The sequence below is a fragment of the Rana temporaria genome, chromosome 9 (genome assembly GCF_905171775.1).
Source record: "Rana temporaria chromosome 9, aRanTem1.1, whole genome shotgun sequence".
Lineage (NCBI taxonomy): Eukaryota > Metazoa > Chordata > Amphibia > Anura > Ranidae > Rana > Rana temporaria.
In genome coordinates, this window is record NC_053497.1 from 58,911,908 (window position 1) to 58,932,780 (window position 20,873).

The 20,873-nt window shown below is 45.2% G+C and overlaps 1 protein-coding gene across 4 annotated transcripts in view; it reads left to right on the forward strand.

Annotated features, from left to right (window-relative positions):
• The window catches only part of LOC120913576 (zinc finger protein 614-like), a 47,446-nt gene that overhangs the window by 15,165 nt on the left and 11,408 nt on the right, over window positions 1-20,873 (forward strand). For 3 of the 4 annotated variants that reach the window (XM_040323607.1, XM_040323608.1, XM_040323606.1), the window contains exons 3-5: window positions 12,862-12,921; window positions 14,835-14,982; window positions 19,066-19,164. In XM_040323607.1, coding sequence (XP_040179541.1) covers window positions 12,862-12,921; window positions 14,835-14,982; window positions 19,066-19,164 — 307 coding nt within the window. The remainder of the gene's footprint in view (window positions 1-12,861; window positions 12,922-14,834; window positions 14,983-19,065; window positions 19,165-20,873) is intronic. The other variant, XM_040323609.1, reaches the window with a different exon arrangement.

A 20,873-nucleotide genomic window follows, 5' to 3' on the forward strand; every position in this document is an offset into this window, starting at 1 on the left:
AAGAAAAACTAATGACATGGCCTCCTTGTTCACCTGATCTGAACCCCATTGAGAACCTGTGGTCCATCATCAAATGTGAGATTTACAAGGAGGGAAAACAGTACACCTCTCTGAACAGTGTCTGGGAGGCTGTGGTTGCTGCTGCACGCAATGTTGATGGTGAACAGATCAAAACACTGACAGAATCCATGGATGGCAGGCTTTTGAGTGTCCTTGCAAAGAAAGGTGGCTATATTGGTCACTGATTTGTTTTTGTTTTGTTTTTGAATGTCAGAAATGTATATTTGTGAATGTTGAGATGTTATATTGGTTTCACTGGTAAAAATAAATAATTGAAATGGGTATATATTTTTTTTTGTTAAGTTGCCTAATAATTATGCACAGTAATAGTCACCTGCACACACAGATATCCCCCTAAAATAGCTAAAACTAAAAACAAACTAAAAACTACTTCCAAAAATATTCAGCTTTGTTATTAATGAGTTTTTTGGGTTCATTGAGAACATGGTTGTTGTTCAATAATAAAATTAATCCTCAAAAATACAACTTGCCTAATAATTCTGCACTCCCTGTATATATATATATATATATATATATATATATATATATATATATATATATATATTTAAAGGGCTCAGAGGTCCCCAGGGCCCCATGTGGCAAACCTCCTTTTTTTAATTTATTTTTTATTAAAGGGCCCAGAGGTCCCCAGGGCCCTGGATGGCAACCCCCCCTTTTTTTTAATAAATGTTTTTATTTTTATTTTTTTTATATTTTTTTATTTTTTATTAAAAGGCCCAGAGGTTTCTTTTTTTTATTAAAGGGCCCAGAGGTCCCGGATGGCAACCCCCCCTTTCTAAAAATGTGTGTATATATATGTATTTTATTAAAGGGCCCAGAGGTCCCCAGATGGCAACCCCCCTTTTTAAAAATAAATACATTTAAATATATATTTTTTATATATATTTTTTTCTTTTTATTAAAGGGCCCAGCCAGGGCCCACCCAGGGCCCCGGATGGCTACCCCCTTTTTATATATATTTTTTTGCCTCCCCGCTTCTCAATTTCAGGCGGCAGCACCCCCCCCCCCCTGGTTCTCTTCTCCAGAGGGCCCATGCCTAAAGCTGTGTATGGGGCCCCATAATTCCTGATGGCGGCCCTGTCCCCCGCTGACGGTGGTTCCTCCTCTTCTTGGTGTGCCACGATAGGAAGACGTTTTTCCTATGGTGGCACACCTGCACGCTCGCTCCCGAGCCACACTGCCTGTATCTATAGTCACAGACAGTTAAGCCGCGTGCACACAACCGTTATTCATTTCATGGAAAAAAACTAAGTTTTTCTCGATGTGATTCCTCTCAAGCCTGCCTTGCATACAAACGATTGTGAAAAAAAATGCTTGAGCAAAGCGCGGTGACGTACAACACGTACGACGGCACTATAAAGGGGAAGTTCGATTCGGATGGCGCCACCCTCTGGGCTGCTTTTGCTGATTTGTGTTAGTAAAAGTTTGGTGAGAGACGATTTGCGCTTTTCAGTCTGTTACAGCGTGATGAATGTGCTATCTTGCCACAATGGAATGGTTTAGATCAAAGCATATTCATGTGTTAGGCCTCGTACACACGACTGAACATGTCTGCTGAAACTAGTCCGCGGACCAGTTTCCGCAGACATGTTTGGTCGTCTGTACGGCCTATCGGACCGGATTCCTGGGCTGGCGGACAGGTTTCCAGCGGACAAATGTTTCTTAGCATGCTAAGAAACATGTCCGCTGGAACCATGTCCGATGGTTAGTACAACTCATCGGACATGTCCGCTGGCCGGAGAACCCGCGCATGGCGTCGAAGTGATTCGACGCATGCGTGGAAGCATTGAACTTCCGGGTTCGCGCACGTTGCCGCGTCATTGTCGCCGCCACGTCACCACGTCATCCCCGCGTATTCTGTCCGCGGAGAATTTGGTCTGATGGTGTGTACACACACATCAGACCAAATGATCCCAGCAGACATGTCCGATGAAAACGGTCCCCGGACCGTTTTCATCGGACATGTCTGCTCGTCTGTACGAGGCCTAAGAATGGCCCAGTCAAAGTCCAGACCTAAATCCAATTGAGAATCTGTAGCAAGACTTGAAAATTGTTGTTCACAGACGTTCTCCACCCAATCTGACAGAGCTTGAGCTATTTTGCAAAGAATGGAAAAAATGTCTCTCTCTCTCTAGATGTGCAAAGCTGGTAGAGACATCCCCAAAAAGACTTGTAGCTGGAATTTTAGTGAAAGCTGGTTCTACAAAAGTATTGACTCAGGGGGGGCTGAATACAAATGCCATGCCACACTTTTCACATATTTGTGAAAATTTTGGAAAGCCATTTATCATTTTCCTTCCACTTCACAATTATGTGCCACTCTGTGTTGGTCTATCACATAAAATCCCAATAAAATATATTTACATTTTTGGTTGTAACATGACAACATGTGGAAAATTTCAAGGGGTATGAATACTTTTTCAAGGCACTGTATATCCTGTATAATAATAAAGGGAAGGGGATAGAAAGGAGACTTTTATTTTTCTATTTTGAGGCTCATTCACACTTATAAAAAATGCATTTTTTTTAATTGGTCGTTAAAAACGGTCGTGTGCATGCTCCAGAGCATTTTTTTTTTGACGAACCTGTTCTATTTTTTCTCATCGTTTTTCACATCGTTCTATTTCACATCGTGAAAAGCGGTCGTGTGTATGCTTTAACGAGGGGGGGTGGGGAACGCGTATTCTCAGAAGCAAGTTATGAGACGGGAGCGCTCGTTCTGGTAAAACTAGCGTTCGTAATGGAGTAAGCACATTTATCACGCTGTAACAGACTGAAAAGCGCGAATAGTCTTTTACTAACACGGAATCAGCAAAAGCAGCCCCAAGGGTGGCGCCATCCGAATGGAACTTCCCCTTTATAGTGCCGTTGTACGTCACCGTGCTTTGCTAGAGCATTTTTTTTTCACGATCGCGTGTAGGCAAGGCCGGTTTAACAATAATCGGGTTAAAAAAAACTTCGGTTTTTCTAGACCATTAAAAATGTCATTTTTTACATCCCGAAAAACGGTTGTGTGTACGCGGCATAAGAGCTGATCACATTCTTATCCCTAACTACCCCTAATTAACTCCTTCCTCCCCCTGCTTTCCTAGCTATTTTTCACCAAATCTTTATTTATTTTTTCTGTGTTCATAAAAGGAGAAAGAGGCTGTTTTATACAGTTTATATGAAAAGGTATTTCTAAAGATGCTTGGCTCGTTATAGTGTTGTACGTCACCACGTTCTTGACGTTAGGAATTTCCGACAACATTTTTGTGACCGTGTGTATGCAACACAAGTTTGAGCCAAAATTCCGTCTGAAAAAAATCCACGGTTTTGTTGTCGGAATTTCCGATCGTGTGTACGTGGCATAAGTGTAGCAATATGGTTACATTTAATGAAGGTACAACATTTAGCAATTCACATGGTTAATGATTAACCACTTAAGCCCCGGACCTTTAGGCAGCTTAATGCACAGGCCAGGTTTTTGGATACGGCACTGCGTCGCTTTAACAGACAATTTCGCGGTCGTGCGACGTGGCTCCCAAACAAAATTGGCGTCCTTTTTTCCCCACAAATAGAGCTTTCTTTTGGTGGTATTTGATCACCTCTGCGGTTTTTATTTTTTGCGCTATAAAAAGGGAAAATTTATTATCAATACTTACCGTAATTTTCCTTTCCTGATGGACTCCATGGCAGCCTACGTGTGGGTTAATCCCGCCTCCTCTCCAATGCTATAGGACCCCATACCCATAAAAGTCAGCTCACCTATCAGTACTGTGTTCCGTAACTAGCCGACTCTTGGACCCCTTATTAACCTTTAGGGTGGGAACTCCGTCTGCCATGGAGTCCATCAGGAAAGGAAAATTACGGTAAGTATTGATAATAAATTTTCCCTTTTCCTGACTGACTCCATGGCAGCCTACGTGTGGGAAATAACTAGCCAAACCACACGGGTGGGTATGATGAACAGAAAAAAATTCAATTTGACCCGTCAACCAACAGGATTTACAAATACAAAATCACAGAAGATAGCGAAGCAGGCTCACTACAAAAGTGACATAAGGTCTTAATGGAGGCCATAGGGCCGTTTCACAGATAACATCTGGAGCAATGTGCTGGACTGCTGCCCATTAAACCACCATACTCCTGGTGGAAAGTGCCTTCACTGGCTCCGGAGGAGCCAAGCCCTCGACTCTACAAGCTTGTTGGATGGACTGAACGATTCAGGCCGCAATCATTCTTGACAGAGGCTCAGCCTCCCTAAATACCTAATTCATGCCCATTTCCTTAGAGCTTATGAGAATGAAAAAACAGACTTAAAGCGCACCCAAACCGGACAGGGGTGCAGAACTGACCCTCGAGGAAAAAAGAATCCAGCCTGAGAGGATGAGGCACCTGATCCCAAAAGCTGAGCTAGCTCAGGAGGGAAAATAAAATCAAAGCTTGTGCGGCCAATAAGGAGCTACTACCATCACTTAGATCGCTTCCGCATGAGGTCTTTTTAGGAACGTGAGGATGAATGCGAGTGGTCAGAAGGCGTATGCCCTCTTGGAACCCAATCGATTTGTCAGGACATCCATACCGGAGGCCTTAACTGTACGGCCCTGAGTGAAATCCCTCTTAAGCTTGAAGTTGCCAGTGAAGAGAATAGATCCACTTCGGAATTGACTTCCCAGGAACAGGATCCACTTGAATGTCTGCACATGAATAGACCACTTGTTGGTGTTTAACCGAATACGCGTCAGGAAGTCCGCTTGGACAATCTGGGCTCCGGGGATGCAAGCCGCTGAAATGCTGGACAGGTTCTTCTGGTCCCAAGACAGAATGGGCTTGACCTCCCCCGAGTGCTCCCTCAAACTCTTCATATAGGAGATCGCCGTGGTGTCGACCATTCTTAATGAAACTGACTCCCCCTTATGGAGACGGGAGAAGGACTGAAGGGCACCCTATGCTGCCTGAGGCTCCAGAACGATCTAGCCCGGGATGAGAAGAAGCATAGCCAATTTGTCTTGGAGCAGGATCCATTCTGCAGAGGGCTCTCAAACCGGAACTGCTGGCATCAGTCGTGACCATGACCCATGAGATGGGGCAATTACGCCGGTTTAGAACTGAAGCCACCAGAAGAGGTTGCCCCTCATCCTCGATACGTGAAATAGGTTGACTGTTGCCCCTTGGTTTCCGTTGCTGTCGACAACCTAGCTGGAAAGAAGGGCGTACGCCTGCACGGACCACTTGACCATAGGGATCGTGGAGCCCATTGGGCTTTGATACCATGAGGTCTTCAGCCATGAAGAGAAATTTAATTCTCCTCTGGAAAAAACGAGATCTTCCCCACTGGGAGTGGGATGGTGCCTTCCACTATAGAAAAAACAAAGCTGGGCTCCAAAGTACAGCGGGCGCTGGACTAGTTCTAGGTGGCTCTTTCACTGATCTAGGAGCCATCCACAGCTGGCCAAGGTGGAGACTACCTTCTCCCTGTGAACCAGCAGCTACCCTTTGTCTTGGGACAGCAACAGGAGGTTGAAGTAGTGAAAGGACGTACGTTCTGATGAGAGCCACTATGGCCAGATGAATTCTAGAGAAGACTTGGGTGGGGTTGACAGCCCAAAAGGAAGGAAGATAAAATGTAGATGTTATCGTCCAACTTGCAACCGGAGGTATTTGAGAAACTCCTTCGCCACCAGAACATGGAGGTAAGTATTTTAAGTCGATTAAGAATAGCCAGACGGAGTCTACATTTGACCCTTCATACTACATATACTTGTTTAGGTAAGCTAAGACTGTCACTGGTCGCCATAAACCTTTTCTCTTGTGCTACGAGAGAGGGGGGGGTATACCCCCCGGGAATTTCCGTCCCTTGGGACATGTACCGCTGCTCCCTGCGACTTTAATGATTTAAGTCCACACAGATGTGCCAGAAATTCCAGCCAGGCCTTTAAGGGTGAGCTTCTCCCGAGCGTTCAGAACCTTCCATACTAGAAACTCTTCCGATCAAACAGACGCCTAACCTTGGGGAAGATGCAAGTATAAGGCCCACTAGCCGTGACCGAGGCTTGAGTATGGAGACATATGTGCTCTGTCCAGGTTTCCAAAGCCTTAGCCATAGCTAAGGCTCAGGTCAACAGCCAGGTCAGGTCAACAGCCATCCCATAGATTTTCTTGGGTCTTGGCTTATTCTTCTCTCCAGCCCATCCTGAAGGACGCAGGATCTTATAAAAGAATGGTAACCAATTTAGCCAACCGTATTAATGCCGCAACTATGGGGGGAGTGTTCCCAGAGACTTCACTTCTGTCATGAAGGGGTATAGTCTGGAAATGTTTTTTTTTTTTTGATGAAGCAGTTTTCATGTCCACCATAGTCCACTCCGATGATATCCTTTAACTCCGTAAGAATCTTAAAGAACCTCTTCGCTTAGCCGGGGGTGGAAGGGTCCACCCACCTAAGGGTCTCCTTAACCATCCTGACTAGTGGGGGAGCCAAAGAGCCATCAAGGCCGCTGACACTTTACATCACCTTCCAGCTCGCTGACCGAAGAATCCGGAGAAGCAGCGTAGGGCTGTAAGGATCCAAATCCTTTGGGCCGCATCAGCCAAGGAGCCATGTAGAATGGTGGACTGGCTCCGTGTGTGGGATGTATCCCATTTCTTTAGGGATTGATCTACCACATATTTCACCAGAGACTTTTCATACTTCATAGTTTCCAGTCTCTATTTCCCTCAACCGCCTGGTTGGTCACATTGGTCACATAAGGACTTGCCCTCCGGGACTCGTGTCCCATATCCCCAGCAGGCTCTGCGTTCAGAGCGGCTGTCACGGCAGTGGGTAAGGTGAATGGAGGAGAAATGCAACGTCTCCTCTAGTTGGAGGAGGAGGAATGCAACGTCTCCTCTAGTTGGAGGAGGAGGAATGCAACGTCTCCTCTAGTTGGAGGAGGAGGAATGCAACGTCTCCTCTAGTTGGAGGAGGAGGAATGCAACGTCTCCTCTAGTTGGAGGAGGAGGAATGCAACGTCTCCTCTAGTTGGAGGAGGAGGAATGCAACGTCTCCTCTAGTTGGAGGAGGAGGAATGCAACGTCTCCTCTAGTTGGAGGAGGAGGAATGCAACGTCTCATCTAGTTGGAGGAGGAGGAATGCAACGTCTCCTCTAGTTGGAGGAGGAGGAATGCAACGTCTCCTCTAGTTGGAGGAGGAGGAATGCAACGTCTCCTCTAGTTGGAGGAGGAGGAATGCAACGTCTCCTCTAGTTGGAGGAGGAGGAATGCAACGTCTCCTCTAGTTGGAGGAGGAGGAATGCAACGTCTCCTCTAGTTGGAGGAGGAATGCAACGTCTCCTCTAGTTGGAGGAGGAATGCAACGTCTCCTCTAGTTGGAGGAGGAATGCAACGTCTCCTCTAGTTGGAGGAGGAATGCAACGTCTCCTCTAGTTGGAGGAGGAATGCAACGTCTCCTCTAGTTGAAGGAGGAATGCAACGTCTCCTCTAGTTGGAGGAGGAATGCAACGTCTCCTCTAGTTGGAGGAGGAATGCAACTTCTCCTTCCAGTTGCAGGAGGAATGCCACGTCTCCTTCCAGTTGCAGGAGGAATGCCACGTCTCCTTCCAGTTGCAGGAGGAATGCCACGTCTCCTTCCAGTTGCAGGAGGAATGCTACGTCTCCTTCCAGTTGCAGGAGGAATGCTACGTCTCCTTCCAGTTGCAGGAGGAATGCTGCGTCTCCTTCCAGTTGCAGGAGGAATGCTGCGTCTTCTAGATGTAGGAGGAATGCTACCTCTCCTAGATGCAGGAGGAATGCGACCTCTCCTAGTTGCAGGAGGAATGCGACTTCTCCTCTCGTCGGAGGAGGAATGCGACTTCTCCTCGTCGGAGGAGGAATGCGACTTCTCCTCTCGTCGGAGGAGGAATGCGACTTCTCCTCTCGTCGGAGGAGGAATGCAACGTCTCCTCTCGTCGGAGGAGGAATGCAACGTCTCCTCTCGTCGGAGGAGGAATGCAACGTCTCCTCTAGTTGCAGGAGGAATGCGACGTCTCCTCTAGTTGCAGGAGGAATGCGACGTCTCCTCTAGTTGCAGGAGGAATGCGACGTCTCCTCTAGTTGCAGGAGGAATGCGACGTCTCCTCTAGTTGCAGGAGGAATGCGACGTCTCCTCTAGTTGCAGGAGGAATGCGACGTCTCCTCTAGTTGCAGGAGGAATGCGACTTCTCCAGCCGCAGGAGGAATGCGACTTCTCCAGCCGCAGGAGGAATGCGACTTCTCCAGCCGCAGGAGGAATGCGACTTCTCCAGCCGCAGGAGGAATGCGACTTCTCCAGCCGCAGGAGGAATGCGACTTCTCCAGCCGCAGGAGGAATGCGACTTCTCCAGCCGCAGGAGGAATGAGACTTCTCCAGTTGCAGGAGGAATGTGACTTCTCCTCTTCTGTCTAGACGGCGAATCTCGTCTAGATCTAGACAATAAATGGAGAAAGTTGTGGTCTGGCAAGGTCTCGGACATCCTGGACCACAAATTGCTGGTCCGATCTTTTGAAAGAGCTGCAAAAGAAAGATTGGGGGGTGGGGACACCAAACGCAATCTCAAACCCTTGAGAATGCAACCTCAGCCCCCTCCCCTTGCCTGCACCTACCCAGTGCGCAAGGGCCGGCTGCAAAAAGGCAGTGACCTGTCCATAACCTCTGGACAGGACGTCAGCAAAAAATACATACAGTCTGCGGATGACCCATAAATGCTACCCAGACCAGGGAAGCCAACCAGAAGAAAAAACATCTATTTATTATTATTTTTTGTTTTTATATTATCAAAAATATACATATTTTTTTGTTTTTACATATAGTGCATCCTGTTGCAGACTCAGCTTGGGGGAAGCCACCGCTCACTGTCTGAGGAAAATTCCCGCACTGACAGGAGGCAGACCTTTGAATCCCCGGCCTGGTGACGTCACCGCCCCCTCCACCTCGCGCCTGCGCCGTGAAGACAGCCTAACGGCACCTGCGCGGTCGCCGTACCACCTGCCACTGCGTGAACACGAGAGCCAGGCCTCACTATCACAGAGGCCCCGCACATGCGCAGAGCGGTGGCAGCGTCCGTGACCCGGAAGTACCGTGGCACCCTGGAACGCAAATGCATTCCATGCGCCGTGAGGGGACACAGAGGTACCGGAGAGTACCAGAAAATAAAGGGAAACAAACAAACAAATAGACACAGAGGCGACTGCCATGGAGGAAGTGAAAAAGGTTCAGACCTTGCCAGCCGTTGATGCGTCCACCTTCAGGCATACCGTGGCAACCTCCATTCCATCACTGGGGTATATATTTTTGGAAGTGCAGTTGTTCACCTTTTTCCTTTCAAGCTTTGTTTCCATGCATTGCCTGCACCCAGGCTTCTGAGAGGACACTGATTGCTTAGTGCACTCAGCTGGAGCGGCAGATCCCTTCTTCTCTATGGAGTGTATACTGCCAAAGAAATGCACAGGCCAACTCGTAGCTCAGCCCTGAGCTGTACCGCATGGATGATATGCCAAAAATTCAGGAAATATTCCAAACGGACGCCAGCAGGAACAAACGTGATGTAGGTCCATGAGGAGGACAAAAAAGGAACACAGTACTGATAGGTGAGCTGACTTTTATGGGTATGGGGTCCTATAGCATTGGAGAGGAGGCGGGATTAACCCACACGTAGGCTGCCATGGAGTCAGTCAGGAAACAAAAATAAAGCGACAATTTTGAAAAAAATGCATTATTTTTTACTTTTTGTTATAATAAATATCCCCCAAAAACATATATCAATTTTTTTTTTACCTCAGTTTAGGCCGATACGTATTCTTCGACCTATTTTTAGTAAAAAAAAATGCAATAAGCGTTTATCGATTGGTTTGCGCAAAATGTATAGCGTTTACAAAATAGGGGATAGTTTTATTGCATTTTTATAATTTTTTTTGTTTTACTACTAATGGCGGCGATCAGCGTTTTTTTTCATGACTGTGACATTATGGCGGACACTTCGGACAATTTTGACACATTTTTGGGACCATTGTCATTTTCACAGCAAAAAATGCATTTAAATTGCATTCTTTATTGTGAAAATGACAGTTGCAGTTTGGGAGTTAACCACAGGGGGCGCTGTAGGAGTTAGGGTACACCTAGTGTGTGTTTACAACTGTAGGGGGGTGTGGCTGTAGGACTGACGTCATCGATCGAGTCTCCCTTATATAAGGCATCACTCGATCGATACGCCGCCACAGTGAAGCACGTGTTTACACACGGCTCTCCCCGTTCTTCAGCTCCGGGGAGCGATCGCGACGGAGCGACTAGAAACAAATAGCCGCGCCGTCGTCCCGGATCGCTCCCCGAGGGAACCCGACCGCCGCATGTAGCGGGGGGGGGTCCCGATCGGACCCCCAACCCGCGGAAAGGCAGGGACGTACATGTACGCCCATTTGCCTGTATGTGCCATATTGTGGACGTACATATACATGCGGCCGTCGGGAAGTGGTTAAAAGAGGCACATCTAAGTATACAGGCATCCGGGGTAAAGTGATCCACATAGACCGTCAACCTCGCCACCAGCTCTCACCGCTGTCAGTCTGCAATCATGACCGTGAAGACTACCCTGCAGTAGAGCGATCTGAAAGCCAGGCTTTAATCGCTCATAGAGCGCAGCGTCAAAGGGATGACATCAATGGCAGTGAGGAGAATGGTCTATGTGCACAGCTTTACCCCGGATGCCTGTTTTAATCATCAACAATGTGAGCTTCTAAATGTTGTACCTTCATTAAATGTAACCATTTTGCTACACTTAAGCCTTGTACACACGATCAGTCCATCCGATGAGAACGGTCTGAAGGACCGTTGTCATCGGTTAACCGATGAAGCTGACTGATGGTCCGTCGCGCCCACACACTATCGGTTAAATAACCGATCGTGTCATAACGCGGTGACGTAAAACACAACGACGTGCTGAAAAAAACGAAGTTCAATGCTTCCAAGCATGCGTCGACTTGATTCTGAGCATGCGTGGATTTTTAACCGATGGTTGTGCCTACTAATGATCGGTTTTGACCTATCGGTTAGGAATCCATCGGTTAAATTTAAAGCAAGTTGGCTTTTTTTTAACCGATGGTTAAATAACCTATGGGGCCCACACACGATCGGTTTTGACCGATGAAAACGGTCCTTCAGACCATTGTCCTCTGGTTAACCTATCGTGTGTACGAGGCCTTATAGGTGCCTCTCTTCTATTCTATACTCCGATGTGACATGACGCTACTCTTCTATCAAGACATTTCTTGCATAAATGTATTAAAATGTTTTGCTTGTCTTGCAAAACGCTCTTAAACCAAGGTTTTACTGTGCGTGTGTGTATATATATATATATATATATATATATATATATATATATATATATATTTTTAAATACAGCAGAATCAAAGCATTGTTTAGCATATTGAGTCCTTTTAACAGAAAGGAAATGTAAACTAAACATGCTTTGGGAAAAAAAAGGTTTAATAAAAAACAAAAAACAAACAAACAAAAAAAGAGGCCGACTCCATGGATCATTAGATCTTTTTCTGCAGTCACAGTTCTATTTCTATGTTAGAGCTCCCTCTAGTGGTAATCTTCATTTCCCTATTTTTAAAGAGATTTCATATTTTATATTATGAAAAACATAAAAATCACACTGACTGACAGCCTTGCCCCCCCCCCCCCCCCCAACAAACAAGTGTATATTTTACTTTGTTACCTTTGGTAATGACCACAATATCACCCAAGCAGCACTAGGGTCGTCGGTTCAAAGCCCTGAACACAGACAGCCTGGAGCAATCATTGTAAGGAAATTATTGTTCAGTTTTTCGTCATCACCCAAGGCAAAACCTTCATGTATATTTATACTGTATTAGCCAGATTCACGTAGAGATACGACGGCGTATCAGTAGATACGCCGTTGTAACTCAGAATCTGCGCCGTCGTATATTTAAGTGTATTCTCAAATTGAGATACGCTTAAATGTAGCTAAGATACGACCACCGGCGCCGTCGTATCTTAGCTGTCTATTTTCGCTGGCCGCTAGGGGCGTGTATGCTGATTTACGCCTAGAATGCGTAAATCAGCGAGATACGCCTATTCACGAACGTACGCTTGCCCGTCGCAGTAAAGATACTCCGTTTACGTAAGGCGTTTTCAGACGTAAAGATAAACCATCAAAAAGATGGCGCAGCCAATGTTAAGTATGGATGTCAGAACCGCGTCAAATTTTAAAATTTTTACGTCGTTTGCGTAAGTCGTCCGTGAATGGGGCTGGGCGTAATTTACGTTCACGTTGAAACCAATGAGTCTTTGCGGCGTAATTTGGAGCATGCGCACTGGGATACGTCCACGGACGGCGCATGCGCCGTTCGTTCAAAACGTCAATCACGTCGGGTCACGAATCATTAGCATAAAACACGCCCAACTCTACACAATTTGAATTAGGCGCGCTTACGCCAGCACATTTACGCTACGCCGCCATAACTTAGGATGCAAGTGCTTTGTGAATACAGCACTTGCCTCTCTAACTTACGGCGGCGTAGCGTATATGAGATACGCTACGCCTGCCTAACGTTAGGCACGTCTACGTGAATCTGGCTATATATGTGTGCCACCATTACTGCGTTCTCCTGTTTGTACAAACTTTGATGTGCAAGCTCCATAGTGCAGGGAGCTTGTTGGAAAATATGTCAAATGAACTGGGAAACTTTCTTTGTTTTATAAAGTGCAACTAAGTGAAATTACTGATAACATCTGACACATTATTGTTTGCTGTTCTTTAGGAATATGTCATAGTGAAGAAGAATTCTCCTCATAGTGCCACCCACCTGCTGTCTGGAGAGGTGAGTAGTGCCAGAATATAAGATTTGATATGGTGCAGACATCACGTCGTCACTGTTCACTAAAGGGCAAGATTAATGGCTTTGTCAATGGTAATGATTGTGAAGGTGTGTTAAGGTCCATACACACGATCTGACTTTTTGAAAACAACGGTCCGACAGACGTGTTTTATCGGACAATCCGACCGTCTGTATGCTCCATCGGACAATTGTTTTCGGTTTTTCAACAGGCAAATATTCGCTGTGCATGCTCTCAAACTTTTCGAAAACAAATGTCCGATGGAGGATAATCTGATTGTGTGTCTGAAGTACAAACACGCATGCTCAGAACCAATGCTAAACATCAGACAACAATAGCAGAAGTTGCCCAAAGGGTGGCTGTAAAGAGCTGAAAAACCACGTGATTTGGTGGATGTTGGCTGAAAATGTTCTGCCGTGTGTATGCAGAACAAGTTCATGACCAACGCCCTTCGGGCCAAAATCCACGGAAAAGTCAGATCGTGTGTATGAGGCTTTTAACTCCTTACCACAACTCTTTAGGGTTGAACCATTTGTTTTATAGCTGAAGTTAGAAAGGGGTCCTTTATTTCTTTAATTTGGGGGTTCCTTATCTTTTCTCTTTAAGACCAGTAGAGGATAGGGTATTGGGGGTTCTTAAGCCGCGTACACAGTCTTCAGTCTTCGTGCTTTTCAGTCTGTTACAGCGTGACGAATGTGCTAGTTTTACCAGAACGAGTGCTCCCATCTCATATCTTCTGAGCATGCACGTTTTTTTTTTCTGTCGTTAAAGCCTACACATGACCGTTTTTCACGACGTTCTACATTTTTAATGGCCATTTTTTCACGTTGAGAAAAATGCTCTGGAGCCTACACACGATCGTTTTTAATGGCCAATTTAAAAAATTCACGTCATGAAAAATGGTCGTATGTACATTAATCTACAATCACCACCAATTTTTGTTTGATCCCTAGAACTTTGTTCATTTGCTTTTGGGGGGAAAATAGGTCCACCAACGTTCAATTTAGTAGTGTTGGTGTCAGTTTATATCTATGACATTTTAGACATTTAGTGACAGTGGTCACCAGGACAAATTGGGATAATAAATCTTTCCATCAGGGAGACAGTGCCATAAAATCCTGACAAATAGCTAGATTCAGAGAGAGTTACCAGAAACCAGATACGCTTAAATTAGGCTAAGATAGGAGCGGCGTAAGTCTCCTACGCCGTCGTATCTTAGGGTGCATATTTACGCTGGCCGCTTCCGTTGTTTTCCGCGTTGAATATGCAAATGAGCAAGGTACGCCGATTCACGAACGTACGTGCGCCCGTCGCAATTAGTTACGCCGTTTACGTAAGAGATATGCCGGCGTAAAGATAAAGCTGCTCCCTAGGTGGCGCAGCCCATGCAAGGTATGGACGTCGGAACAAGCCTATCTTTTTATGTCGTTTGCGTAAGTCGTACGCGAATAGGGCTGTGCGTAAGTTACGTTCACGTCGTAGGCAGTGTTCGACGTATCTTAGGCATTCTATCCGACGCATGTGCACTGGGATACGTCCACGGACGGCGCATGCGCCGTTCGTTGATAACGTCATTTACGTGGGGTCATGCTTAATTTCCCTAAAACACGCCCACCTCTTCCTCATTTGAATTAGGCGCTTACCCCGGCACATTTACGCTACGCCGCCGTAACTTAGGACGCAAGTGCTTTGTGAATACAGCACTTGCCTCTCTAACTTGCGGCGGCGTAGCGTAAATACCATACGCTACGCCCGCACAAAGTTACGCTGCCCTACATGAATCTGGCCAAAATGCTCTAACCCTCCCCTGCTCAGAGACAACGTTTTGGGTAGAGATGCGATGGTCAAGGATCTTTTTTTTTTTTTTTTTTTGAGAATTTCATTTTTTGTATTTCAGGTGCCTATAAAATGTGGGGATGTCTCAATCTATTTCTCTATGGATGAGTGGGACTTTATAGAGGAGCATAAACAACTTTATCATGAGGTTACACTGCAGAACCCGAAGACAGTTCATTCTTCTGAAATCCTAGAAACTGTCAGCCAAGGTGGGTTAGGTCCCTTTCACACACACAAACCGTTGTTTTGTCAGTTCAGTCACATTTTTTCAAAGAAAAAACAGATGACATTTACATCCATTTTTCATCCATTTTTTACATCTGCCAGCTAGAGTCCTTAACCACATGAGTCCCGGAGGAATTTTTTCTTGTAAAAACAGACCATTTCTCTGTTTACATCCGTTTTTCATCCTATCTGTTTTGATCTGTTCTAAAAACTGGATGTTGATGTAGGCGGATTCATATGGATGATCATCCGTTTACATCTGCTTTTCTATAGAGATGCATTGATGTCCGTTTTTCATCCGTCAATGAAAAACTAACAAACGGTCCGCATGTCTGAAAGGTCCCTGAAGTTAAAGAAGGTTTAAGCTTCATGCACACGGGTGTGGAATTTTACATAGGATCTTTCTGGCAGAAAACTGGCAGCAGAACTCTGTGTAAAAAGCGCTCCATAGTGCATCTCAACTCATTCTGACATACAAGTGTATATGTACAGGTGAAACTCGAAAAATTTGAATATCGTGCAAAAGTTAATTTATTTCACTAGTGCAACTTTAAAGATGAAACCAATATATGAGATAGACTCATTACATGCAAAGCAAGATAGTTCAAGCCGTGATTTGTCATAATTGTGATGATTAAACCTTAATGATGATGAAACCTTAAATCCACAATCTCAGAAAATTTGTATATTGTGAAAAGGTGCAATATTCTAGGCTCAAAGTGTCCCACTTTAATCAGCTAATTAAGCCATAACACCTGCAAAGGGTTCCTGAGCCTTTAAATGGCCTCTCAATCTGGTTCAGTAGGAATCACAATCATGGGAAAGACTGCTGACCTGACAGTTGTGCAGAAAACCATCACTGACACCCTCCATAAGGAGGGAAAACCTCAAAAGTTAATTGCAAAGGAAGTTGGATGTTCCCAAAGTGCTGTATCAAAGCACATTAATAAAAGAAAAAGGAGCACAAGCAGCAGGGATGACCGCAGCCTGGAGAGGATTGTCAGGAAAAGGCCATTCAAAAGTGTTGGACTTTCACAAGGAGTGGACTGAGGCTGGAGTCAGTGCATCAAGAGCCGCCACACACAGACGGATCCTGGACATGGGCTTCAAATGTCGTATTCCTCTTGTCTAGCCACTCCTGAACAACAAACAATGTCAGAAGCGTCTTACCTGGGCTAAAGAAAAACACACCTGGTCTGCTGCTCAGTGGTCCAAAGTCCTCTTTTCTGATGAGAGCAAATTTTGCATCTCATTTGGAAACCAAGGAGTATGGAGGAAGAATGGAGAGGCACACACTGCAAGGTGCTTGAAGTCCAGTGTGAAGTTTCCACAGTCTGTGTTGATTTGGGGATCCGTGTCATCTGCTGGTGTTGGTCCACTGTGCTTCATTAAGTCCAGGGTCACCGCAGCCGTTTACCAGGAGATTTTGGAGCACTTTATGCTTCCTTCCGCAGACGATCTCTATGGAGATGCTGACTTCATTTTCCAGCAGGACTTGGCACCTGCCCACACTGCCAAAAGCACTAAAACCTGGTTCAATGACCGTAGGATTACTGTGCTTGATTGGCCAGCAAACTCACCTGACCTGAACCCCATAGAGAATCTATGGGGCATTGCCAAGAGAAAGATGAGAGACCTGAGACCAAACCATGCAGAAGAGCTGAAGGCCGCTATTGAAGCATCCTGGTCTTCCATAACACCTCAGCAGTGCCACAGGCTGATCGCTTCCATGCCACGCCACTGAGAAACCCCCTACTTTCCTTCTGAAGACTCCTGAGATGTATGACACAATTTGCCTAGGCCTGGAAACCAGGAAGTAATTGAAGAAATGTAAACACAAAAAAATGTGTAAAACGGGTAAATATAATATACTTTCCTATCTGTTTACTAATGCTAGCATCAAAAACAGTCAGTGTAGATTGCGAGAGTGAAGTTCTGGTTTAACTTGCTTGCCGACCGCCTCGCTTACATGTGCGCAGGCAGCCTAGCCTCTCTGCACTGGATCATGTATCTAAAACGTAATTCAGCACTTCCGGGTAGCCCAAGCTGACCACAGCACAGATGCCGGCCAATGATTGACTGCCAGCACCTGCTGATCGGCTCCATCATTCAGGGAAAGAGAGCTCTCTGTTGTAAACCGAATAGTGACAGGCGATTTTAATCTTTTTTTAATTCCCTGCAAAAACAGCAAGATCGCTTAGTAAAAGCACCACATAATACACACATTACACACAGTTAGGCACATATTTAACCCCTTGTTCGCCCCAAGATGTTAACCTCTTCCCAGCAAGTGTCATTAGTATTGTGTCAGTGTATAGTATTAGCACTGATCACTGTCTTAGTGTCACTATTGATGTCAGCGCCAGTTAGTGTACCCACCAGCCAGCGACAGCTAGTGTCAGATTGCCCGCCACACTATCACAGCCCCATTATAAGTTGCTGATCACCACCATTACTAGTATAAAAAAAAATATGTATTCCAGACGCTATAACTTTCACGCAAAAGTAATAATATACATTTATTGGGATTTGTTTTATCAAAGACATGAAGCAGAATACATTTTGGCCTAAATTCATGAAGACATTTTTTATCTTTTTATTTTTATTGGATGCGACTTATAGCAGAAATGTAAAAAAAAAAAAAAAAACAGTGGTGAGCAAATACCACCAAAAGAAATCTCTATTTGTGTTAAAAAAAAGGAGGTAAAATATTCCCGGAAGTCAAGTGGTTAAACATCCCTGCAGACCCAGATTCTCAATACAGACCCTTGAACATCTAGTCTTGTAAAGAGTAACCCCCCCCCCCCCAGTGACTGGATTTTTTATGTGTACACAGGATGGCATCATTTACATTTTAGTAAATCCTGTAAAGCAGGGGTGGCCAACCAGTGGCCCGGGGGCCACATGTGGCCTGCGGAGCCCTCTGATGTGGCCCACGACCTCCTGCTCTGGAATGGTGGGTTGGCAAGCCCAGATCACAGGTTGCTGACCCACCATACCACAGCATCAGTGTGGTGAAGGAATCTGGTGGTAGAGGAAGAAAGCGACTGCGGAGCAGAGCCCCATAAGCCGATGCTTCCTCTGCAGTTGTAGCTTTTACACAGGCGGACTCTATGGCAAAGTTCAGTTAACCCCCAGGATAGACACAGGTGCACTACGCTGCACCCAGGGTGTGGGTAAACCACATAACACTAGTGTGAAAGCAGTCTTAAGCCCTTTTCATACGATCAGCCTGACCAAATCGGGCACTCAATTCACCTCTATAGAGCGCCAGATGTCTGTTTATGCCCACCTACCTCCAATCCGAAAAACAGAAGGGAGTTCGTCCCTTTTCATCTGGGCGGATCAGAGGGCCTATAGAGTAGCCGTGACCTGTCATCCACCCGCTACGCTCGTTGTGGCCCCCGACTGGTTACCAAGTTGCTTAAGTGGCCCTCGATCTTTGAATGGTTGGGCACCCCTGCTGTAAAGCCTTGTACACACGGTACGATTGTGGGCCAACCGAGTGTCTGATTTTTGTCAAAATTTTTGTGCCAAGATCTTTTCTTGCATATTAACGTTACGCAAATTTCAGCTCTTGAGCTCCACCCTTTGGGCCCATTTTGCTAATTTCATGTTTGGTGAGCATTGATTCCGAGCATGTGTGTTTGTACTTTCGACTTTGGTGTGACAGACTTGTGTACTGACCATACAAAAATCGGACGTGGAGCCGTTTTCCGCTGAAAATTTACTAGCCTGTCATCCAACATTTGTTGGCAGAAAATTGGAAAACAATTGTCTAAAGGAGCGTACTAATGGTAAGAATTTAGGACAACAATCCGTCAATCCCCTTCCAACAATTGTACCGTGTGTACGAGGCTTTAGGCTCAGGTTCACCTAACTTCAATGCACCTCTCCATAGTTCTAATACTTTGATATTTAAATGACAGCGGCAGGGCACAGGATCATGGAGACTTGGTCAGGTTTACTCTGATGTCTGAAATAATTAGAGAACTTATTTAGAGAAATAGTTTTTTTTTTATCATGGATGTACATTTGTGAATAAGTATCTTGTTGATATTTACCAGAATGTCATGAGAATGATGAACCTCTATGTATGAAGGACATAATGGGTGGAGAATTAAGAAATATTCAACAAGTAGAAATTCTTTCGGGCAACTGTACAGGTCAGTAATGTTCATTTGATTAGTAAATGAGATATATACTACACAACAAGTATTAAAGCCAAATTCCACGTTTTCCTTCACTCATGAAAAAATTAAAAGTCAGCAGCTACAAATACTGTAGCTGCTGACAAACTTACGGCTGAGTTTGCAGCGCTGAAGGTGCCAAATGTGGCAATGGAGAGGTGTTCTCGCTTTTGGGTGGAACTCCGCTTTAATATTGCTGATGCTATTGAAGCGGCGTACTATTGCTGCCTTTGCTCTGAACCGAACCCTACTTCCCAGAAACTTTTGCATGGTCATGTCTGTGGCAGTATGTAGATTCTATACAGGCTGGTGTGAGAGGTGGGATGCAGTGGCAGTATAAAGGTGAGCAGAGAGGCTCCTTAGAATGAAGCTTCCTGGAAGGGGGATATAATTGTGCTATGCATCTCTTTTCCTGGTTTTAATATGGTATAAAAAAGAAAATTGCCCTGGAAACAAACCTAATAATTATAGCAGCAAACCAAAGTGAAATACACACAAATAACAATAGATAAAAAGTGATCTGTGCTCTTAAGGTGACATGTTAACCACATCTGCAAACATAGAACAAAATAAATGAATGAAAAAATCACTTGCAAAGCGTATACAATATTACGATCCCTCCCCCCTTGTCAGCGGGCCTTATAATTAGAGATTTGTTAGAACACACTGATTCTAGGCCCTTTTCCAAACTTATGAACATCCATAAAAGTTTTAAATTTGCTCATGGTCCTCCGGTGGAGCAAACTTCAAACCCTTGTCCAATAGCCTTTTTTCTGAGTCTGATAATATTTGTTGGCTGAGGTTAAAAATGACGTGCCTTTTTTTTTTTTTTTTTTGAGTGCTTGGGCCCGCCTCCCCCCTCTGACTCCCCTCTTTGTTCTATAGGTCCTAATCTGCCCTGATGGTTCATGGGAAAACCCCAATTGGGGTTCATCCGATAATCAGTTGGGGCTTGGGGGTAGTGAGGTCTAAATTGGCCATAACCCATCTCATGGGGGCCGGAGTAGACAGGTTGACTATTTCTATCCCCATCTCCATAGAACTCTTTGTCCCTGGGTTCACGCACACCAGGGCCAACTGAGATTGATAGGGGAAAGAAACAATTCTGGGTGGGAATACTATATCCTGAAAACCCTTCTTTTCTCTGTTGGGGATCAAACTTGCCCCGACCATACTCTGTGTGATAAAAAGATGGTCTGGATGGAGTAGAGTCCCATACTCATGGAGATTCTCCCTTATAGTGATAATACTGGATGTCCTCTCTACTCGTTGAAGGCTTATGTGGCCCTCTAAATGGGGTGATAACCTGGGTAAGTTTTCCCTTACTCTTGGGCCGTCTCGGGGATTGTGTGGCCCCACCCCTCTGGGTTTGCATTTGAGAACCACTGGGGCATAAGGTCTTCCCAGACTCTTGAGGTATGGTATCCATGCCCTCCTCATTTGCTGTATCACTGGCTAGTTTTTTCTGCCACATAAATACCAGACCAGATTGATAGTCTTCAATGTCTCTAATAAATGTATTTTTCTTTTTAGTTTTTTGGTCCCTTTCTTCCCTTTCCAGAGTTTTGAGCAAGTTAGAAGAACACTCCCTATACTCTTCCCCGCTTTTGAAAGGGACTAACAGATCTTTGAGAGTTTTAATTTCTGAGTCCAATCTGGCCAATTTCAGATTTTTCCTTTCACCC